At 36.3% G+C, this 25,689-nt stretch overlaps 1 protein-coding gene across 3 annotated transcripts in view; it reads right to left on the bottom strand.

Moving 5' to 3' along the window:
* The window catches only part of mRNA-cap (mRNA capping enzyme), a 75,038-nt gene that overhangs the window by 23,014 nt on the left and 26,335 nt on the right, over positions 1–25,689 (bottom strand). For all 3 annotated transcript variants that reach the window (XR_011335323.1, XM_069842104.1, XM_069842103.1), the window contains exons 7-11: positions 22,950–23,087; positions 20,019–20,120; positions 16,192–16,327; positions 5,492–5,617; positions 5,051–5,236 (exon numbers count right to left, since the gene is read on the bottom strand). Coding sequence is in view for 2 of the 3 variants with exons in the window: in XM_069842104.1 (XP_069698205.1) it covers positions 5,051–5,236; positions 5,492–5,617; positions 16,192–16,327; positions 20,019–20,120; positions 22,950–23,087 (688 nt within the window). In the remaining variant the exon portion in view is untranslated. The remainder of the gene's footprint in view (positions 1–5,050; positions 5,237–5,491; positions 5,618–16,191; positions 16,328–20,018; positions 20,121–22,949; positions 23,088–25,689) is intronic.

A 25,689-nucleotide genomic window follows, 5' to 3' on the forward strand; every position in this document is an offset into this window, starting at 1 on the left:
TAATTTTTGGGGTCAATCATTTAAGGGGATATGTATGATTTTTAAAACTTCCACAATTTTCGGCCAAAATTTGTGAAATTTAAACTATATAAACAGATCTATAATAATATCTATACAATATTTGGTGCAATTAGATCTAATAGTTTTGAAATTATATTGTTAAGTATATTTTATATTGATGTTACTAAAAAAGCTCCTTGCATAAAAGTTTTCAAAATGTTTAGTTCATATTTGCTCAAAATCTTGAAAATAGTTATTGGAATAAAAATGAATTAGCTTTCTGGTTTTTTTGGCTGAATGTATAGTATTTTCAAACCCATATCACAGCCATAACCAAACCACATACCAATTCAACCTACACAGAACACATCACATAATCCAAACAAAACTACATAGACAGGAAAATACTACACATCCAGCCAAAAAACACTCAACTGAATTTCAAAACACCACCCTTTTCGACACAATTATGAACACACCCCACCACAACAGAAAACCAGAAGATAGCACGAGACCTCACTAGGCTTCGGACAATGACGGACACCATGTCGAAACTAGTTAGCCAGATAATTCTTATAATATTAACACAGTGAAGAAGTTATAATGCTACTCAGTGATTAATCAAGTGATGAAAGTGTGTATCTTACAGTAAATTGTTTTCGATTTTAGCATATGACAGTAATATTCATTATAAATACAAACAGGCCCAAATCTAGTATGACCTCGAATATAACACGAATCTAAGTTTTCAGATGTTCTATATAGGAAAATAAAGATATTTTTATTTGTTTATTTATGTGTCTATAACAAGGAAAAGCTCCAATTACAACAGACAGTACAAATAGTTGCAGTTACAAATATCTCAGTATAATACGATCTGCATTTTGAAAATGTTCTGGAGTTTCATAACAACATCTTCTCAACTGAAACTATATTCTTCTTCAGGCTGGTAATTCTCTCACAAAATGTTACCCCCACTGTCATCAGTGTCATAAACACATCACTTTTTAAAACTCTTCAACAACTGACTCACTGCAAATCCTATTTCATGCTGTAATTATCCACTAGGCCAGCAAGTGCATACTTGGTTTTTCCAATTTGTCTGTTAGTGTCGGAGCATGGTCTCCTTTATTTATTTTTGTTTTTTTATTTTATTGGGTTATTTTACGATGCTGTATCAACATCTAGGTTATTTAGCATCTGAATGATATGAAGGTGATAATGCTGGTGAAATGAGTCCGGGGTCCAGCACCGAAAGTTACCCAGCATTTGCTCATATTGGGTTGAGGGAAAACCCTGGAAAAAACTTCAACCAGGTAACTTGCCCTGACCGAGATTCGAACCCGTGCTACCTGGTTTCGTGGCCAGATGCGCTGACCGTTACTCCACAGGTGTGGACTGGTTCCCATTAAACCACCAGGCATGGTACTCTGTTTTGTACTCTGCCTAAAGAAAAATTATCTTCTCTCCCCTCCCCAGGTTTTGTATTTCGAGCACAAGAGAAGGGCTGGACAATTGAGTGGGTGGTTGACTGGCTCAAGATTGCTGCGATTATAATATAAGTATATGATTTTCATACCGCTGATTTATGCAAAAAAACATCGTACTAGATTTGGGCTGATATGGTAATAAAATGGGGAAAAAAAATTTTCATAATATTTCCTCCTTATTTCAATCACTCTACCTCAGTTCTTTCTAATTCTCTTTTGAAGATCCATTTGAAGGCACTTTCTTTTCTTAAGAAAAATATCTTGAAATTCGTCGTAACTCTCTACTGTGAATATTTCACTTTAATTAAACTGACCAAAAACTTCAATTTCTTGAGTTCTTGAAAAATGAAATGTATACTAAACTGTGTCCAAATACCTTACTCCATATTTCATTTTTTAATACTTTTCTTGAAGATTAAAATACATATGCGCGCGCGCACGCACGCACGCACGCACGCACGCACACACACACACACACACACACACACACAAAAAACATTTAAACAAAAAAAAAATTCCAAGATATAAAGTTTTATTATATAAGAGAAAACTTACGAGAAAATATAGGTAGATAATTATACCTGACATAATTAGGAACATTAAATCCAGACGTTTGAGATGGGCAGGGCATGTAGCATGTATGGGCAAATCCAGAAATGCATATAGAGTGTTAGCTGGGAGGCCGGAGGGAAAAAGACCTTTAGGGAGGCCGAGACGTAGATGGGAAGATAATATTAAAATGGATTTGAGGGAGGTGGGATACGATGATAGAGACTGGATTGGCCTTGCTCAGGATAGGGACCAATGGCGGGCATATGTGAGGGCAGCAATGAACCTCCGGGTTCCTTAAAAGCCAGTAAGTAAGTAAGTAAGTAAGTAAGTAAGATAATTATACCAATTTATGACAACAACAAGGATACACATTCTTATACAAATGTTGAAAGAGACAGGATGGCAAAATTATTTTTCTGGACTGCTAAGCCCCACACACACAGAATGTTTTGATGCTTCATATAATAATATACTTAATAAAATATAATGAAAGGAAACAAGTATCTTAACGACTGCCTAAGTGATGAAATATGACATTCAAATTTGGAAGTACAGTGATTCAAGAAGGAGGAGAGACTCAAGAACAGTAACTTAAATATGCAAATAAATTTATATTTCCATTATTTGGTAGTAAAAAAAATATGAAATTATAACACAAACAATAATATAACTTAAAATTTTTCAAACATATTAATAAATAGTTCAACGAAGAAGATTTTAAAACGTCATTTATGTCTGCAGAGGTAATGCACTCGTGCTTAGTTTAGTAGCATATTATGTGAAAGTAATTTACTGTAACAAAGAAAATTTTAAAACTACGACAGAAAATTGTGACAAAAGAGGTGACGTAAGTTCAACTGTGATAATAAAAAATTTTTTATCACAGCATGATATATTTTTCTTTAAACTTGAAATCAGCTCAATTTTCGATAAGACATGATTGCTTTACCCCTTGCTTACTGAAAAAGTTAATAGAAGACAGCAAATACTTACGTGTTCTAAGAACTATTACACAAACTTACAGAATTTACTTTGAAAGTATGATGACGACAACAACAACAATATAAACTGATTAACTGTTAGGGATTACACTAAACATTTAAATAAACTGTAAAAAATATTATTATGATTACGAATTTAAATTTTCAGCAATTATGATTGTAACTATTTTTGACATTTTTATGACACATAATATGAAAGTATGTCTGCCTTCTTAGTTTTATTGCTGGTATTATCATTATAAATCTGATGTCTAGTAATAATAATTGGTGGTAAGGAAGAGTTACCGTCCAAGAGATTCTTTTGTAACTATTCTGTGAGCCACATGGCAGAGCTGTGGCTAGTGAAGTCCTATTTATTGTTAAGATTCTAAATATTGTGACTTTCTTCTATTTTAACACCACACACCCGACAACAATGTGACTTTATTTTTAATAATTCACCCGATAACAATGGGTATTCCACTCAACACAGCAACACAATAGCCGTTATTGCATTTCACACAGCGATAATGACAATGCATGACATGTATTATTGAAAAGAACAACAATGTGCTCCTAATTTCAATTAATGATCACAATGCACTATGTGCAGAACAAAACTGTCAGTTCTCAGTTCACAGTTCGCTTGCCTTGGCTAGTTCTTCTAACTCACCACTCAAGTTCACTGCACGTTGAACTCGGGTCTCCCGAACTGCGTCACACTCGCCTGGTGGACACGGTCACAGTCTCACTCACTCCAGTTCACTGCACATCGAACCCAGGTCTCCCAAGCTGCGGCCCACTGCACGTCGAACCCAGGTCTCCCAGCAGCGGTTCACTACACATCAACTCAAGTCTCCCAGATGCGGTTCACTGCACGTCGAACCCAAGCTCTCAGCTGCAGTCCACTGCACGTCGAACCCAGATCTCCCAGATGCAGTTCACTGTACATTGAACTCTCCTGCTGTCCAAGATTGACTTGAAGACTCAAGACTGACCGACTCTTTCTTGGCAACATGAGCTTTTATTACTGCACCACATATTCTGGAATCTCCGATTCGCATAGCTTTTTGGAACCTTCGAGAGAAATCCGCTTCTAGATGCTTCCTTACTTCCGCCCAGTCACAGTAGCTTTTCTCCCCCTTTCGCTCCATACCGCGGCTAGAGTCAGGGGTTCGAGTTTTCCCACACCTCCTCCTTGCTAGATGCGCGCACAACTCCCTGATGCAACGAGAACATTCCGGAATGGTGCCACAATATGTTTCACTATCTAATAATACATTACATATAACATACAAAGGAAATACATATTTATATCTGAGTTATCTTTTGATTGAATATTTATTTTAATGTCCACATACTTAACATTTGTGAAGAATACAATAATACAATAACCTGCATTACTAACAAATAGGTGTCTGTGTGTATCTACTGCCTACCCACTTCACTTGCATGATTCGGGTTCCACATACTGCGGATAGATGGCAGGACTGTGACCCATTTTCAAGTTGCACACCACTTCAATGGGCACGTTAAGCAAGATGTGTATCTGTGAAGAGTTATGTCGTATACTAGGGTGAGTGTATGTGTAAGTGTTCGTGCAAGGCTATTTAATTTCACTCAGAAAATCAGTGTGCTCTTGCTTTCAAATCAAAAGTCAACTGTGAAGTGAAATTTTGCAGTTTATGCACATTCTAACACACACAATTTGTTTACTGCCCAATTGCATGCAAAAATACTGTCATTATTTTCATTAACACTGTCAACTGTCAACTATTCGTATGTCTTAAGACATACGAGCAACAGAAAGAGAAATCCTTTATCGCTGCTGAAATCAAATAGTATAATTACATTCATGACATTCTATGCAAAATCACTGGACAAAATCATAGTAATAGTAGGCAAGTTATATGGAAATAAAATTAAAAAAAAAATCATTATAATTGCTAGTTGTTAGTAACCTGTGGTTATGATTGATAACTATAATCATTACATCTCTAAGTTACTAATTAATTTACTGAAACTTACATCTTTTGAAGGCTGGAAGATAAGTCCATCAGGTTCATGAGAGAGCATTTTGCTGAATTCGTCACCTAATAATTTGCCAGCCTGTGTAATGTCCCAGAATTGCTTCAGACGAACACTGAAGGGTTCAGTTGACTTATCAATTCGTCCTTCTTTCATGGCCTGATGCCTTGGATTCACAATTTCTTTCTGTAAAATAAAGTAAATACCCGAGGAGTAAGCCAGCACAGACCATGTCAAGTTTAATACAAATTAAATAACTTGTGCGATATTTTAATATGACAGGATTGGTTACTCTCTTATGTAACAATTGTTTACGTTTTCTAAGAGAGAAATGTTAATGAGTGAAAGTAAAAATCGAAAGTGTTCATGAAACATACTCCAGCATAAGTAAAAGTTAGTTCTGATAACTTAATTTTAAGGGATCAATTATGAACAATTTACCTCAATACACGAAAGTCTGATTGGATAAAAAGGAGATTTTCCAACATCACACCCTTCAAATTTGATAATATCATAGGCTAAATATCGAGGAATGTCTTGACCATTCACTTTATCTATGACCATTTCCTGAAACAAAAATAAATTATATTCATCTGCATATTAAACAAATAAACAAAATTTCATTAGACTTAACATTTCCATCAAGATTTAGAGATATTTATATAAATCATAATGAAATTACGCTGCTCATATAATAACAATATTTTTATATCAAACAATAATAATCACGCGAGTTGTGTGTATATAAAGGGAAAAGTTGAGACGGTGTCGGGTGGAGTTCCCGGGTAGCTCAGTGGTAGAGTGCTGGTACATTCAACCAGAGGTCCCGGGATCGATACCCGGTCCCGGAACAATTTTTCCCTTGAAATTATTCAAATCCGCTTTACAGGGAGCTTCACCTGAAAGACTAGATTTGAATAATAATCAGTTTTAATGACAGATTAAAAATACTTCAGGACTGCATTCCTTGAGATAGGGGTATCCAAGCTGCAATTTGTATTATTTTTACATTAATTACAAACATATTTTATTAATTACTAGCAACTAAACTGGTCTTTGTTTGTCATCCTTGCCAACCTAAACAATGGTAAATTTTTTTTTAATTTACTGCTAAAAATGAAGCCAGTTCTGTAGACCAATTTACGCGAAGGAGACTGTTCTATGCGACACCCACAAGGAGAGATGACATGAGGATGAAGAGGTGTTGGGATGCCACAGGGGAACCAGAGCTCCTGGACATGCATGCACGCACGCACACACACACACACACACACTATATATATACACACACTGTATATACTGTTCACTCTCAAATAAGATTAACTTTGGCTTACTTAATTGCACATGAAGACTTTTTTCATAACCCCAAAAAGTAAGATGTCTGACATTAATTTTATACAAATCCAAATAAAACAGCTGTTCATATAATTAAATAATTTCTAATATTTATCTACTCACTAAAAAGCTATCAATGGTTTGAGAGGTCTGAGGATAGTACTTTCTAGTCAAATAATCAACAGTATTGTGGCATAAGACCACTAAAAGCAACGTAAGATTATCCACATATGGTAATGAGGTGAGTATAGAACTGGACACCACTAATAATCCATGCAAATAGAAATAATTATGCACGTACTGTAATAATTTCTCTAAATCGTTTATCTTTGACACAAATCATACCAATTTATTTTTCAAATTTATGCATTTGTAATCAAAACATCATTATGAAAACCATCTGATTTATTTTGTAGTAAATGTCCACCACTTTGGAGTAGTGGTCAGTGTCTGGTTGCGAAACTAATGGGCCTGGGATGGAATCCTGGTTGGGACAAGTTGTCTGCTTGAGGTTTTTTCCGGGATTTCCCATTAATCCATTAAAAGCAAATGCTAGGTAACTTTTGGCACCAGATTCTGGGTTCAGTTTGCCGTCATTATCACCTGTCTGCTTCCATACTCTTATATCATACGGGTCTAACAGAATCCTACCTCATGGGTACCCTAACCTCAGAACAAGATTCTTCATCATAATCATCATAAAATAGGCAGAGGTACAAATGGTTAAATGGTTACATGTCAATATGCACAGCATTAGTTAAAAAAATGTAGTAAATTGCCATTTTACAGCGTCATTTTTATTAAGAATGAGAATTATATTTAATTTGTCTCAAGCCTGGAGATTTTGACTGGTATATACTGATTATTAACGAAATCCATCACACAGTTAAGAAAAATTTCTGTACACTGGCAAGGACAGATAGCAAGTCCAAAAAACGACGTGATGCTGAAAATGATTTTTTCTATGATAATTTTAAAATCAATTTTTTCTGCATTACCACCATGGTGATTCAGTACTAGAGGGCTGGACTCGGAATCCTGTGGACTCAGGATCAATACTCATATTTAGAGGGCGGTTGTTGATGAAAAGTCATCATCTTATTTTTCACATTAGGTCGATGCCTATTTATATAGCAATACTTTCTATGTTAATATCAATGTAAAAAATTAATTTCTTATATTGCATTTTTTGTATTTTTGAACTAATAGGTCATTTTTATATTTTTTCGGCGGCTGCAAAAGGGTATCTGTCAGATACAGGGGGGAGAGCCATTAAATCCTTCCCATTGAAGGCTTTAAGGAACCAACCTGGACAAATACCCAATGTCCCATCCCTACCTTCCCGTGGTGCAGCTGTTAGTAAGCATAATTTTACAAGCTGAACTAAAGAGAGGGGCTACTCATCAATTAGCACTGGTCAGCTTGATGAGTTAATGACTGAATTTGGTATAATTTTCCTCTAACCAATACCTAATTCCCTCTTTACTCTTTCCTATCCAGTCCTCTGACTGAACTCTTACTTTATTCGACCCTGACGGCATTAGAGCATTTAAGGCCTAGGGGTTCATTTCCCTTTCCTTCCTCCTCTGTCTACTTTTCTGTTCCTAGTGCTGACCTGCTATGGCACTAACATCGTCCTCCAGTGGCTTAAGGAGGGAAAGCTGGTGATCAACAAGATCTCCCAGCTAGGTCCAATGGACCCGTTGACCAACAGCAGGTGTGGTCCTCCAGACATTCTGGGGGTTGTGTGTGAATGAAGTAGCCACCAAAACGTTAAAATATGGTGTTCACTTAAATCGGCTACAACTTGCCATTTTTCGCTAATCCCATGGGAAAAAATGGAACTCTCTGCATCAAAATCCACAGTTAATTCCCGATTTACCACGAAAATCGTCTGTAGCTGCATTTAGATTGGCAGCAGGCCATGATTGTTTGGCCAAACACCTGCATAGAATTGAAATATATCAGTCCCCTAACTGTCCATTGTGCAACTCAAACCAAGAAATGGATTCGGAACACCTCAAAATCTGTGCTTCAGTGGCTGGTCATGATAATATCTTTGAAAAATATTGGAGTGCAAGAGGTCAAATGACTTTATTGTCAAACGCCTGGCATTAGAAAACAACAACATATTTTTTCGGCATTTTTTGGTCATTTTTAATACTCTGAAGAACTTTTAGATTATTTGGAATGAATTTTGCTTCCTTCTTTACCGATAGGTCTGTTAAATCTTTTTCTAAGCAAATAGGTCAGTAGTAATTACCTACTGAATAAGTGAGTAACAGTGAAGTTTGAATTTTATAGTTGGAACAAACTGTAAAGACCATCCCTCAATCCACTGAAGACTTCACCTCACACAATGGAAGTAATATAAAATGCTTGACAACAGCTTAGTTTAAGTGAGAGCTTTGACCGCTACGAGAGTGTCTTTAGAATTTATGTTTGGAAGGGGAGAAACTTTCCCCATGTCTTGGACAGGACGTTGTGTCCCCATGGACAGTATATTTAACACAAAGATTGCAAGAATGCAAGCTGCACCCACAATTTGTTTTGTCATTCACACTCTCCCATCTGGAAGATCTGGTAACAAAAGTGAAGAACGGAAGTAGAAGGAGACGGAGAATGAAGGCACTGACATGGACCACCACCGATTGAAAACATTGTAAACCTTCATTAAAATCTATAGATTTCCCTTAAAACCTTAATTTTTTTGCATGTCCTTTTCCTTTATCTTGGCCTAATTCCAGGAAGTTGCCTCCTCTCTCAGAGATTTGCAGGACAGTCATTGAAACAAGGGGACTAATTTTTAAGAAGTTGTGGTGCAAGTACTTTGAATAATATTTAAATGTCATTTTCTTTTATTTTTGTCATTTTTTCATTATTTTAAGGGTATTTTAATAATCATTCTAAGTAGAGTTTTAGATCACCAACATCTGCTTCCTACTCATAATCCTGTGGACTTGGGTTCAATCCCCAGTGTACCCCTGATTTATGACTTGTGACGGGCAAGTCTGTGGTTCAGCAGGGGTTTTCTCTGGGAGCTCCAGTTTGCCGTACTCCATCATCTCATTTCATTGTAGGTATAGCATAGACCAGCCTCATATGGCACACCTTGCTTGGGCAATGCTTCTGTCAGTAAATTGATCTACACAACTGGCTTCATATAAGTGAATGACAGTAAAGTAACTACCTGGTTTCATCTAAGTTAGGGGTGGCAAACTCGTATAGTAAACAGAGCAGTCAGTATATGAGTACCCCTACAACAGCAACTGTAGCGGGAGAAGCTAAGCGCTCTGAAAGTGACTGTTTCCCGGCCCTGATCCAAGTGAATGACAGTAAAGTAACCACTATCAGAAAAAAAATTGCATCACGATACTCACGCTTTGTATTTTGTATAAAGAGAAAGAAAATCATCGTCATTATCCTCCACAAATTTAGATCTTTAGTGTTCTGTTTCGGCCTCCAGTGGAGAGTCATCTGCTAATCTTTTCAGTTATCTGCCTATTTTTTTTTTTTTAGGATGGTATTGAAGCATCATTTTCAAGTACCTATATTCTTGCACATGGTGAACATGATGTTTTCCATTGTCTCTATAATTTTTAATCTTTTCCTAATATTGCTGTAGTTTCTAATTCTTCTAAAATATCGTTCCTCTTGTGATCCATGAGACGGTTCCTCGTATAGGATAAGGAGGTTTTTCATTAGATTAGTATTTCGTGTTAATATTCTTATATGGATAGTAAGTGTGGGACGTGTAAGAAAGTTGCAGAATGTGAGGCGGAAGTAACAGGTGGGGAGGAAGGTCGAAGCCAAGCTACGCGGACAGGAAACATGTGTCCAGGCATGGAGTTGACTGATGAGGGAATGTATGGACTTTGCCTGCGGGTGGTCAGCAAGATGACGCCAAGCCAGGTTAAAAAAAAAGAGATGATCTGGTATATGTCAGAGAATTGTCAGGACGCCGGAAGTAAGGGGAGGTTCTAGTTAACGAACAATTTTTGAAGAACGCGTCTTAAGTGACGTAAGTGTAATCATGGCCAATCAGGATTCTTAATAGAGACACGTGATATATAGATAGGAGGGCGAAATTGTATGTTTGGTGGTTGAAAGTAGAGGGTAGATTTGGCAGACAGGGAGAAGGCATATACAACACGTATGGAGAGGTCGCACTCCACATATTCTCGGCGAACCTAACTCTGAAGGATAACAATTTACGGACTTAGAATTTTTTAGTCGGTATAGGAAGAAGCCGTGTGTTGCATCATTATTATAAGTCTGAATTCTTTTCTCATCATTATTACTACATTAGGAATAAATTGTCATCACGTTATCAACTCTCCGTTATATTACTGGTGTTTTATAGTACAAAATATATAATCACGTGAACTCTGAAATTAGTCTACCAACTTGTAGGAAGTGAGAGCAGTAAATTATACACTTGGACGCGCATTTCTGCTAATCTGAAACGAACACTTAATAATAATAATAATAATAATAATAATAATAATAATAATAATAATAATAAACGTTCTCATAGTTCTTACCAACAACTTCTGGTGTGCGCCTACGTCATTTCAATCTACGAGCACGTCTCCCAAACCCCATGTCCCGACCGTTTTTGCAGCTGACCTGGGAAATTCTCATACTCTACCGGAGTAATCTCGAGGAGGCTGGCGCCCAAATTAATCAGTGTACATAGTTAATTATTGACATCAACGTGCCATCCTCGAGATACTTTCCATATACGACGGAGCTGGCAGCCGAGGGCAAGGGAAGGCATCGTGGGCAACGACGACGACGACCGACGACCGTCGCAGATTCTGGCGCCCCAACGAGGTGCGACAGCTTCATCCATCAGTTTGTGTGCAGTTTTCTTAAATTTAATTTCTGATGCAACCAATCTTTTTTAATCTTATTTCCTAATTGTCCAAATTTCGCTACTATATGACTACGATATTTAGGCCCTAAAAATCTCCAAAATATACAATATAAAATATGCACTTATGATCTAAAATTCCAGGAATATGCTCTATAACATAAAAAATATGCCGTAACAAATTTAAAAATAGTTTTTATGCTCGACCATGCCGAAATGTAGTAATTATACACCTGGTAGCAGTCCTTTAATGCATGTTATTAAAGTACACCTACTCATTAAAGTACAAGTGTTTTCAGCCAATGACAACTCAGCTTACAGGTGTTCAGCCAATGACGTCAGCTTTGTACCATTATAAAACCGCAAGTATCGATTATTCTCGGATATGCAATCGAAAGAGAATTAGCGAAAAGTCACGGAGGCTGGAAATCCAATACTGTCGCAGAGGTTATGTTCTGTTACTATAATAATTAGCGTTAATTGTAAATAATATTCAAATAAATTCAAATTGTCATCTCGTTTTTCAATGTCGAATTCAATAATCAAGGTTATACCAAGTTTAATGGGAGTACATCAAGGTCAATGACATTATTGTTCCTCGGAAAAAATCAATACTTTCGAGTCTGCGCACATCTCACAATTCACGACCTAGAACAAGGTCACTTCCGATCTTGTCAGATACAAATAAAATGTATACATCTGAATAATTTCAAGTTAGAAATATGGTCGAGCATAAAAAGTCGTATAAAACTTGCCTATAATGGTAATTAAGAAGCTCGTATGAAAATTATGAAACTCGCTTCTTAATTACTATCATTATAAGCTCGTTGCATAATGTACTATTATATTTTACTTTGGAAGTACAAACTACATGTAGAATGACAACCAGAAGAGAAAAAAAAGTGAAATTTAAGGAATTTCAAGGCATATACATATTATTCAAAACAGAAAATGCTAACTTATTTTCATAAACTTTCGTTGTACCTATATTATTGACTAACATATTGTTTTAATTTTACTAGAGTCCTTTACTTTAGGCATTTCACTTGCACAACACTCCCGACTTCAGTAAGATTAAATTACACAAAGAGAACTGAAGTCTGAAGTCATAATACTTCATTGTTCTAGCTGTGATAAGAAAAGAAAACCACTCTTGCCTCTCTCTTGCTGTCTCTGAGACACAGCCTCCTCTTCCTAAAATTTGGCAACAAAGTGATTTTCCCTACTTCCACATCCAGTGCTTCAAGTGAGATGCCTAGCCACTCCTTTCTATACCTGTGTGAAAACAATACACAAATATTTGCCGTGACTCGTGACCATTTAGGGTCAAGTCCATTTTGCACATTCTACAGAATAGGGGAGGAAGAAAATATTAAAATTTTACCACAGGAAAATAAAAGAATATACTTCTAATAAATTAAAAGAATGAAGAAAACCAACTTTTGATATAGACAAGTTTATTAAAAAGCTTCAAAAGGGAGAATTATGCTGAATATGACCAATAAAGCATTACAATATGTTCTATCAAGATAAAATTGACAAATATGCTCTAATAAAGTGCCTTAATTTACATAGGTTGGATAAAAAGTTATGGCAACATTGCTGTCACGTGACAATGGTGCGTTCGAGAGCTGCCAGCTGTGTGGACATGAACAAGGACTGTTAGATGAGTTAGTGTAGCCAGCGGCGACAGTACTCTGTCAATCTACTGCAGTGTGTAGAACGTTGACTTTCATAGGGATAGTGCGAGCGCCCTAAGACCACGTTTACAAAACTAGAGCAACGTTCCTGGATCAAAATTGAAGTGACACGAGGTCGTAGTGCACAAGAATGTTTTCAGGAACTGCGTGAAGCATGTGCCGATGCAGCGTTGCCATATGGCACGATGGGTTAAAGCGTTCCGGGAAGGCAGGATGCCGTTCAGGACAACCTCCGTAGGTACAGGACGACCCCGAGTGGAGGACAACACAGTTCAACTTTGCTTCCCTGTTGGATGCTGATTGTCGATGGACTGCGCGTGAGTTAGCAGCGGAAGTCGGAGTATGTCAAAAAACTGTGCTCCACATTCTGCAAGACATTCTGGGTTACCGCAAAATTACAGGGCGTTGGATACCCCAAGAAATTTCCGAGGTTTAACAATGGCACCGATATGCACTCGCACAGGCCTTGTTGGACCAATACCAAAGGAAAGATGACGACTTTCTTGGACGAATCGTCGCTATGGACAAAACCTGGGCTCGCTCATACGAACCAACCAACTTGAAACGTCAATCAAATGAATGGAAGCATCCAGGTTATTCTCATCCGAAGAAAGTGCACCATACACAAAGTGCTGTGAAGGTGATGTTCATTGTGGCGTATGACAATGATGGAGTAATATTGCACCATGCTGTACCTCCAAGGCAGACGGCAAACGCGGACTACTACTGTAGGTTCCTGCAGCACCACCTTCGTCCAGCCCTTAGGAGAAAACGACACTTGGTGGTACAGAATACCATCATTCTTCACGAAAATGCAAGGAGTCACACCGCTGCTGCTGTCAAGGACCTCTTGCACCGCTGGCAATGGGAGATTCTGGAACATCCACCGTACTCACCCGATATGAGTCCATGCGATTACGATCTTTTCACCAAAGTGAAAGAACCACTGCGAGGGACCCGGTACAATACCAGAGATGAATTTATCCGTGCTGTAGGGGGGTCAATACGGAACATCAACAAAGATGGACACACTGATGGTGTACGACGCCTTCCAAACATTTGGCAAAAGGTAATAAATAAGGGGGGTGACTATACAGAAGGTACGTAAATGTTGTACCCCTGTGAATAAAGCCATGTCAGAAATATTGAACTGTTGCCATTACTTTTTATCCAGCCCTAGTAAATAATTTTTCTGTATATTTTAGCAACTCAATGATCTTATTAAAAATATGCTAAAACTATGAAAATCCTATCCCTAGTTACAACTCTATTTGTACGTGTATTATACAGAGAAAGTAAATATCTGTATGTACTTTATTTCCAATAGTAGGAACAAGAGACGAAATAATTCCCTTAATTTCCACAAAAGAATTTGTCACACCGCTGCTGTTGTCAATTTTGTCAAGGTGGATATCTGAGGCTATATCTGTGTGATTTACATTAAAAAGAGGGCAAGGAGATGCAATTACTACAATTAAGACAATAAATATTCTACAAGATTAGTACTCGTTAATGTAGTGATGTTTGATACATGCAGTACGACATTTATCATTGAATGCACACATGCATGCATGTTGCACACACTAACATACAGCTGTATGTCTTCGTTTCAACACAGGAATTTTAAGAGAAAAACAAGCAGACTTTGTTGTACTACAAATTTCTAAATCAAATGTATTAAAATATGGGTATCTGTAGTCCATAATCATATTTTTACAAAATTAGATTGTCCCATTATGAACTACGACTTTGAACTCCACAAATAAAAAAAGTAAATGCCGAAAATTATAGAAATAATAGTAATAAACTTCACCTGGGAGAATTAGAACATAAAGGCACGTCTCCACTATTAAACATTTAACAACAACATGTTAAATATTAAATTGTTTACCGTTAACATCCCAACATGTTGATTGAACATGTTAATGCTAATTTCATTTAACACTTTGTCCACATTGTTAAACTTGACTTTCTTTGCGCAGTCCACCATAAACAGTCTATGAGATTTTAATACAGACAGTGTTTTATTTTCAAACCTTGGACAATGGACTCAGATGATGATCTGACTTTTGTAATTGCCTCTATTGCTTGTTACAAGGCTTTGAAAAGGAAGAAAATGAGAATGTGGATGCGGCAATATCTTAGTAAACGACACTATGCAGGATACATCCTAAACGAGTTTAAAGTTGAATACAGTATCGATTTGGTTTCAAAAACTTGCTAAGAATGTCAGAACACGATTTTAATATAGTGCTACAAAAATACTTCCTGTTACATCAAAGAAATACACAATTTAAGAGCAGCCATTTCATCTCAATTAAAAAAATTTCAGCGCGATTGATTATCATAGGACCTACGACATGATAGATGTTAAAGGAGTGGGTAATATCGTATAATTATTCTTTCCGAAGTTTCACGAACATTAACATACAACGAGAGTGCGAAAACTCTCTATTGTATTCTCGAGAACAATTAAATAATAATTCCAGTTCTCTAAAACAGTCGGTCTTCTTAGTTTTGCCTGTGTATTCTTTTGCAGACACATCCCACAAACAAGGTCTTTTCATCAGTGCATTAATTTTATTCTAATTTATTTTCTTTTGTTCACTCCATTATTTCGAACAACTCATAGCCAACACCAAGGACCAATGATAGTATAAAAATGATCAAGATACGCGCCACAAAATCGGAACTTATAGTTGTTGCTATAGAAACTGTACGAACTTTGCCGAACTGTACCGACGCTGCACGAGCAAATGAATTGACTTGACATGTTTTCCATTTCTGCTGGAAAACACGCCAACATGTTAAAAGTGTTAAATTCAACATACTTAGTTAACATGTTAAGTCAATTGAGACTTGAAATGTCCATATACATGTTAAATTCAACATTTATATTTAACATGTTGTTGTTAAATGTTTAATAGTGGAGACGCGCCTTAAGAGAGAAAGTAAAATGCAATTAATGCATGGAGAGATTTACCAAGATAAAAATGAAATGCAAAATATTAACAGACAAATTGTCAGGTGTTAGAAAACAAATGAGGTAGAAGTAAAAATGACTGAACAAAAGGATAGTGGTTTCATCAGGTTATCACTCTAAACGTAGAAAAAGAAGAAAACTGTACAGATTATGTATAGTGGTAACAATTTCAATAAGCTCATTAAAACACTTTCAAGACTTCAATTAAGAAGTTGGTTTTCAAGATATTCAATACTCTTTAACAGACCCCATCAAGAAGTGTGTTCACTAAATGCCTCTTGAGATCCTTTCTGTGTGGAAATCTCACTCCAGACACTTGAAACACACAATTGTCTCGATCAATGAAGTAAATGTCATTCTCCTGAAGAATCAGCATCATATACCTGAAAATCAAAAACCAATCTTAATTCTATGATTTTAACCAACTAGTAAGTTTGTGATCATACAAAAGAGAAATCTACAAGCATGGGGACTGGATATATTAAAAATTAAAGACCGATCAGTCTTGGAATTTTCTTTCTCCAGATAAAAGCAGGCAACACAACATAATTCTTTTAATCAGTTACTTACCATGCTTGCAAGTATTGTAGATCCAAACCTAGTTAAGAGCAATGAATTTTTAAGAGCAATAGAAATCCTCAGCGTGATGGCATTGGTTAAAAAAAAATTTAATTAGTAGATTTATGGCACACAAAATAAGAGGGTTCCAGGCAATATTTTTTGGCTTTTTTTTTTAGATAATACAATGGTCCTGTAAGAGTGACCTAAATGTGAGTTTGTCCCACCTCCACAATTCATATCATACTATACATCTCATTACATCACAGCAATATATAGTGAATGATAAATGAATTACCATATATACACGAATACTATGCACATATTTTTTCCAGAATTTAGCAAAGAAAAACTGAGGTGCGCGCATTATTTGAAATAAGGTTGGTACTGCTTCACCTCAAACATTGGATCCAGTTATATGTACTATAGCATTGTCTGGCCTTGCACTTCGGTCTGTGTGGCATAGAGTTGGGCAACATGATTCTCTTTCAGAAGTCAATTCCAACGCCCAGTCTGCGATTTCAACTACAGTAGAACCTCTGTTTAACGTTTTTCTGGGGACACAGAATAATTAATCTTAAATGGGGGTTGACACTAAATTGAATACTTGAATACTTTTGCAAAAATGGCTGCAAAAGGGTATCTGTCGGATATAGGGGGGGAGAGCCATTAATCCTTCCCATTGAAGGCTTTAAAGAACCAACCTGGACAAATATCCAATGTCCCAACCCTACCTTCCCATGATGCAGCTGTTAGTAAGCATAATTTTACTAGCTGAACTAAAGGGAGGGGCTACTCATCAATTAGCACTGGTCAGCTTGATGAGTTAATGACTGAATTTGGTATAATTTTCCTCTATTCAATACCTAATTCCCTCCTTACCCTTTCCTATCCAGTCCTCTGACTGAACTCTTACTTTCTTCGACCCCGACGGCATTACAGCATTCGAGGCCTAGGGGTTCATTTCACTTTCCTTCCTCCTCTTTCTACTTTTCTGTTCCTAGTGCTGACCTGCTATGGCACTAAAATCGTCCTCCAGTGGCTTAAGGAGGGGAAGCTGGTGATCAACAACATCTCCCAGCTAGGTCCAGTGGACCCGTCGACCAACAGCAGGTGTGGTCCTCCAGACATTCTGGGAGTTGTATGTGAATGAAGTAGCCACCAAAACGTTAAAATATGGTGTTCACTTAAATCAGCTACAACTTGCCATTTAACTCAAAATCTGTGCTTCAGTGGCTGACAATGATAATATTTTTTTTAAAATATTGGAGTGCAAGAGGTCAAATGACTTTATTGTCAAATGCCTGGCAATAGAAAACAACAACAACTTTTGCAAAAATGCAATTTATTTTTAAAAAAAGCTATAATAATTAAAATTATGTACAATACTGCATAAAAAATGGAAAACATAAGGGGAAGCTGGATGCCAATCAAGTGTTCTTCTTGCCACTGCAGATATCTTAGCATCTGGATTTTTTTTTCCTTTTTGCGAATTAAATTAACTTTTTCCAAGAGAGAAAGCATTTTCCTTTTCATGGCCATTGCTTTCTACTGATATGTACAGTAGCGGTGAAAAATTCCATCTCTTCACTGTAGTAGCACACACCTCAGTGAACACAACAAAGACAAAAAGCAATTGTCATGGATGGCTGCTACATCCATCATTGAATGTGATTAGTTCTCGCAAACAGCGGAAATTCTGTCCTGTTCTGCTGTGAATGTTTTATTCTGCTTGTGATTGGTTCTCGCAAAGGGAGGAAATTAGCAGACAAACGAGAATGCAGCTTCATGTAGACATACATGGTGAGGGAGAGGAAATCATGTGGTGGCAAGGCAGCAGCATTTCTAAGTGATTGATTCTTACAAAAATTTGTATTTTATGCGCTGAATCAAAATGCATTTATTTTTGCATTAAATAATAATAATAATAATCCGTGGTGCTACAGCCTGTGAAGGGCCTTAGACTGACCAGCCGGTTGCTGGCCTCACGCCCACATGCCGAAGCAGAGGTGGACGATCATCTAACCAGAATGGAGGTATCGTGTGGTTAGCACGATGATCCCCCCCAGCCGTTATAGCTGGTATTCGCAACCGGATTTCACTACCTAGCGTAGCTTCCCAAGTGCATCACGATGCTGGTTGGGCACCGGTCGCATACACTGGCCAAAATTTCATGAGAAAATTTCTTCCCCCATGGGGAATCGAACCAGCGCGCATTCCGTAACACGAGTCCTAGGGGGGATGCCTTAGACCGCAATGCCACAGCAAGGGACTACTTTTGCATTAGTCGAGATTTTTAAAAAATCGTACAATTTTTAATGTAAAATGCGGGTTTCACAGCAAAGACAATAACATTAAATCAAATATAAAAATACACTAATCATATGTAATAATTATTGAGACCACGAAATCTCAACATTAAATGCGGAAAAATTTTAAATGGAGGTCGCCTAAAATCAGGGTTCTACTGTATTCTTTTGAATCATCAACAAAAGACTAGCAGGACTCTTCCCTTTGTAAACCACAGGTAGGAAAAAAACGTTCTACATCTCTCACATAGATGACATGAGAGGTGAGACATTGAATCTGGAACCATTCATCATAACCTCCATTAGTCTACAAAATTATCCAAGATAGTATTTTCTAATTTGCTATTGTAGGTAGAGTCCTGGGTGCTTCTACAACATCATATGAATATTATGACACGTTCCTTAAAACAAATTTATATTTTATTTAATTTTGGAGTACATCATTATGTAGGATTAAATTCTTGTAAATAAAACACAAATTACAGCCTCTCTCTCTCTCTCCTCCTACCGCCCCTCCCTCTCCCTCTCTCTTCCTCCCTCTCTCATAAAACTAAGGTGCGTGGACTAATCGATGGCATGGAGTATTCACGTATATACGGTATTTTATATACAAATTAGATTAAATTTGTTTTAGGAACAAGTTAGGATAACTGACCATTACTTACTTACTTACAAATGGCTTTTAAGGAACCCGGAGGTTCATTGCCACCCTCACATAAGCCTACCATTGGTCCCTATCCTGAGCAAGATTAATCCAGTTTCTACCATCATATCCCACCTCCCTCAAATCCATTTTAATATTATCTTTTCATCTACGTCTCGGCCTCCCCCAAGGTCTTTTTCCCTCTGGTCTCCCAATTAACACTCTATATGCATTTCTGGATTCGCCCATACATGCTACATGTCCTGCCCACCTCAAACGTCTGGATTTAATGTTCCTAATTATGTCAGGTGAAGAATACAATGCGTGCATCTCTGCGTTATGTAACTTCATCCCTTTTAGCCCCAAATATTTCCCTAAGCACCTTATTCTCAAACACCCTTAACCTATGTTCCACTCTCAAAGTGAGAGTCCAAGTTTCACAACCATAAAGAACAACCGGTAATATAACTGTTTTATAAATTCTAACTTTCAGATTTTTTGACAACAGACTGGACGATAAAAGGATAACTGACCATTATTAAAATAAATATGTAAAAATGTTACCTTGTGCCATCAGCTTTCCACGAAACTCTATATGGCCTGTCATGTAATAACCTGATATTGGTTGTGTCCATGGATACAGGTTGGCAGCCAGGAAATCCAGTACTACAAAAAGAAAAATGTAAGTCACAGATTTTCTCATTACAATGTTTTACAGGTTCCACAATAATTCAATTCTTTATTAGTGTTTTTTTATTCAATGGCAGATTTCTGATCAAGTTGAGCTTTTGGTTGGGCTAGTGTGGGTTTCTCTCCTCTGTTATATATCCTAAATAATTTGGATCTTTAACGTCTTCTTTATTCTCTGACCGGTTGCTCTCTATTGAAGATAGCTGCTTTGTCTCTGGAGGTGTAGGTATGGGAAGCTTAGGGCAGTGTGGCATTGGAGAATGGAGGTCTGAATATGTTACAACAGGTGCATTCTCTGAACTTCATGGATCTCTTTTCCCTTCTGTACCATCCTCTAAAATAACAAAATAACATTTTTGATAATGAAATTACATTTTTTCACCCTTTACGAAATTCAACGCTCAACTTTTGACGTCTGGGTTCAAGCAACGGAACTTGTTGGATGAAAATGTGTTATAGTCCACGTCATCGTATTTGGCGTGTGAAATAAGTAGTGGGAACGTTAAGTGCGAGTGTTTTACATTTTCCGCAGTCAGTCTGACAACTGTGTTTGGCAAATGGCTGATGTGACGTGTATAAGAAGTGGTACCTTTCTCAGCTGCACTAGCATCACGTTCACAAACTGGGCACTATATATCTAGGACACATGCCAAAAATGCTGGCGCCAGCAATAAGTCAAAGATCAGAGAGAATGTTACTAAGGTGAGACTGGCCACAGCAGACTGAGAGCTCTCAGTGGAAGCATCTGGTGTACCCAGGGAGGTACTGATGTCACCACTGCAAATCAAATTGGGTTTTATGAAACAATGTGTCACAGCTTTACATAAGAAGCTGGCAACCTTTATGTATCTTGTGATACTTTTTCCAAAGCTATTTAAGGCAAAGGTCAAAGTTGGTATCTTCATCAAACCACAGATACAAAAAAATACTGTACAAGGAATTCTCTAAAATGTTCTCTACAAAGAATGAAGTGCTTAGAACAGCTTTGTCGCAGTGGTTAAAGGCTTCCTGAGTAACCACATGACTGAAAACTAAGAGCATGTGAAGACTGATGAACTATGGTGAAATGGGCTGCAGAATGTCCTTCGAAGTCCATATCTTTGACGCTCATTATGATAAATTCAAGGAGAACATGGGAGCATAACGAAGGCGTAAAGCAATCACTTCCACCAGGATATTCTGGACCCTGAATGTCACTACCAAGGACAGTACAACGAGAACATGGTAGGAAAGTACATCTAGAGGAAGATTCGTGAAAGTGGCTCACATCATGGTAGTAAATCTCGAAAAATTATTTATTTCTACATCTTTTTTTGGTTATTTTTATATAAACAGTAATATAAATGCATGTTAATTGAGACAGTAGCCGGAAAATGGGCCCATTGGTCTATAGGCCCTTTTTCGGGAAAATGTTTAATTCGATTCTCAGGTTTAAAATCTACTTGCTTACGTAGTTTCGTTTCAATATCTTGTAAACAGAGAGCAGGGTAGCTAATTAAATGAACTACATTCGTAGTTATGAAATTCAGCAAACATGAGTGAAGATGATCCTCAAAGTGAGTGTGAGTCCATCCAGGATGTGCACTAAAGTGTAAACTGCACTCTGAAGATAAACTTTGAAATGACTGTGAATCCATTCTAGATTAAGACTAAATAACCTGTAATCTGTATTCTGTACCCAACAGATATTATTTAATTTCATGTAATCGGTACAATTTATGACGTAACTACGACATGTATGTAAGAAATATAATTTTGCTAAAATGATTATGAACTTGTAAACCTCTGTAATGTGCGCTGTTCAATGCTGATGTTTAATTTCTGCTAAAATATAACCATATTGAAAGTATTAAATTGATTCTAGTTCACGTTAACACTTTGTTAAAAACTTAAAATTGTTAGGTCGACACATTAAAAAGTGTTAAAACTTGTTAAAAAAGGTTATATATCTTTAAGTTTGAAAGTATTTTGATAAAATAAACTTGTACTCTGGAAAAAGGGCCTATAAAATGCTCAAATAAAAAAATATATTTATAACACTATTAAAGTCGCAATGCATTGTTTAATAAAAACTTGTAGACAAATATTATTGTAACAGTATGCAAATTGTTGTTTTGATAAAAGTGCATTCAAATCGTAATTACATAAATATAAGTCTTTCAATCTTTGTTTTCTCGAAACGTGACTTTCGCTTATGGGCCCTTTTTCCGGCTACCGCCTCAATTTTGATTCATATGTTGATTTTTTTCTGACTATATTAACAAAACTATGCGACCTTGTCATTTCTTCATTGGAAATAACAAAATTTTAAAATATCACTGTCATGGTCACAAAAACAAACTTTGTTGGAAATAATAGCCATTTTCTGTAGTTTTCAGGTAGGAAGCAATTATGAAATAAAAGTTACTATCCAGGAACAAAAAAATTAAAAAATATATCTACTCGAACACCATGCACCCTCAAATAAGCCGTGTACTCTAACTTTTGTCAAATAAAAACGTTTTCCAGAGGCTATTAAAAAAAATATTGAAAAACATATTAATTGTAATATTCTCAACATTACCAATTATTTTCCATGCCTGTTCCAATTGCAGTTTCTGAGACAGAGCAGAACAGAAACAGAATGGTACATGGGATGTGCAGTAGTATGAAAAAGAAAGAACAGAAAAAAAAAAAAGAGGGCCTCTTTGAATAAGAATCATACCCCACTTTTGACAAGATTTTTGTCATAAATAAACTGCATGGGATATTCGAGTGAATACTGTAAATAAAAATAAATTAGTTAATGTATGATGTAGCTTTTACCTTTTCCAACCACAAAAGTCCTGAACTTTCCGTTGTATATTCTGTAATTTGGGCTGTGTTGTAACTGGTGTCACACCAGACACCCCTTCCATAAATGTCGGATTTTTATTTTGGAATTCCTTTCTACGTCTTCGCCCACTAAAACACAATTAAATCATCATCACATATTAAGGAAGTGACATCCTCGTGCTGTTACACAGTTATAATCTAGCAATCTAAAAAAGGAACATATCAATATAATATATCAATATGTGATACCCAGGGACAGACAGAACAATAAATTACCACCCAGTACGAAAGTTATTCAATTACATCACATATACTACCAGTACTTCATAATTGGTGAAAATAATTACAATTAACAGCACTTAATATGATGATTTTATGAATTTCGATAGTACACACCCAACTTGACGATTCATATGGCATTTGAATTTAGATCTTTAATAGGGAACATCTCCTCTGATTGAGCTTCAGTCTGATATGTACATCTATTATCAGGCAGTACATCTCACTTGACGATAGTTACCAGAGAAAGAACAATTGTTTGTATGCATCTGAACTCTGATTAGTGTGAAATGTAGCTAGTCGGTGATGTATGCAATGGAGAGGGAAACGTAATGTTTTATTTAACGACGCTCACAACTGCCGAGGTTATATCAGCACCAACAGTGTGCCAGAATTTTGTCCCGCAGGAGTTCTTTTACATGCCAGTAAATCTACTGACATGAGCCTGTCGCATTTAAGCACATTTAAATGTCATCGACCTGGCCCGGGATCGAACCAACAACCTCACGCATAGAAGGCCAGCGCTATATCAACTCCACCAACCATGCCGACACCCCATTATCATGAGGCCTAGTTGTCTCATTAGTGGTGCCTTCTTGGTATCACTTGTGAGGTTAAGACCTGTCTTCGTACAGTTGACTAAACAACAACAATCAGGAGCATGCCTGAGAAGTTGGATGACATGATTAATGCAAGAGATGGTAATATGGGCTTCTGAAGATAAAAAAGTGTCAAAGAAGTGTTATAAACCAAACAGAAAAGTTAGAGTAAATAAACATTAATAAATATAATAAAGAAATGGTAGAAGTGTAAATATTGATTATATATATTATTTCTGTCATTCTTGAATAATTCAATCAAACTGTTATAAGAAATGGCTTTAATATAAAAAGGATTATAAAACTTTACAAACCTAATATTAAATCATAAAATGATGAATAACTCTTCATTTAATTTACAGAAACATAAATAAAATATAATTATATTTACTATTTTATTTTTTAATTTGAAGTGTTGCTTTTTTTTTGGCAATTAGGGTAGTTTTTACTTTCATAACGATATTTTGCTTATTCCTCAGTCAGAAAGTCAATTCACTAGATGTAAGAGATGAGTAGTACGTGTAGAATGAACTTTACTTTTTGTATACGTATAAAGTACTCATTCTTGTTCAAAGATTAGATCCCAATAATTTCCATTTAATCTTACCATCATTTTATAGACCTTTGAAGACCATGTGTTTTTTTTCAACTGTAATCATACTGTATTTGTGAGATCTTATTGTCTATTCTTGAAACATATTTCGGTCATTTATCTGTTTAATCTATCTTAATATCTACAAGTTTATATGTTTGAAAATGATTATATATTTTGAACAAAGAAAGTTCGTAAAACTGCCTTTCCTAATAACAATAACTTTGGAATATACAGCTCCATAAACTGTATTCACATTATATTTGGTACTTTATGTTTCAACAATAATGTTATGCCTCTTTGATAAGTACAGTTGTGGACAAAAAATTTGGTGCCACTCAACATTCTTGTTGACAAAAGATTAAACACTAGTGCCCGTGTGCACCATTCTCGATTAAAATTTGACCATGGTTAAGTCGGCACTTGACCATCTTCAACGCCAATTTGCGGAGTATCAATCTCGATCAAAGTTAAACAAGTGAGTTGTTGATGATCAAATTTGATCATGGGTGTGGGACCGATTATCTTGAATTGAACATGGCCAAGTCGAGAAAACCAAAATGGCGGCACGATTTGATGTACTTGATGGAATTGAAGATGAAATTATGTATCTTGAACACGCAAGTCACTGCAGAAATAACAGAATTGGTGTTATTGTAGAAAGAGTAAGTTTGTAGATGAATAATAAAAATGTTTTTTTTTTCTCAAAATAGACTAATGTTTTATATATGTTTCTGCTTTGGAAGATCTGGACTTTACTTGAGGACAAAATATTATTTAGGCCTAACTGTCTAATTTTGTTAACATAATAATAAAGTAGTTATTCTATGCCGGTAATAATATAGTAAAACTAAATGACCATTTTGTAGAATGCGAGATTATCACTTATTAGCTATAGATTTGCCGTTTGAAACTATTAGGACCTACATGACGTTTTGGACAATTAGGCTATTTACACTTGAATTAAGAGAAATTACACAGATACTTTCCTTTCCCTCTTACTCCAAAATTTCAACCTTGTGAACACAAAATAAATGGATAAATTTCAGAACAAGGATACTTTCCTTTCCTTCTTACTCCAAAATTCCAACCTTGTGCACACAAAATAAATTGGCACTAAAAACTTCCTTTTCGTATGCATGATGATGCATATTCGACATACACAGACGAATTGCTTTTTTTTTTATTTCAAAATAATTGTTAGCGAGGTATCCGAATACTGAAATTTTCCCAAATAAATTATTGGCACTGAAATGTGTCT

This window comes from Periplaneta americana, chromosome 12 (genome assembly GCF_040183065.1).
Source record: "Periplaneta americana isolate PAMFEO1 chromosome 12, P.americana_PAMFEO1_priV1, whole genome shotgun sequence".
In the NCBI taxonomy this organism is placed as follows: Eukaryota; Metazoa; Arthropoda; class Insecta; order Blattodea; family Blattidae; genus Periplaneta; species Periplaneta americana.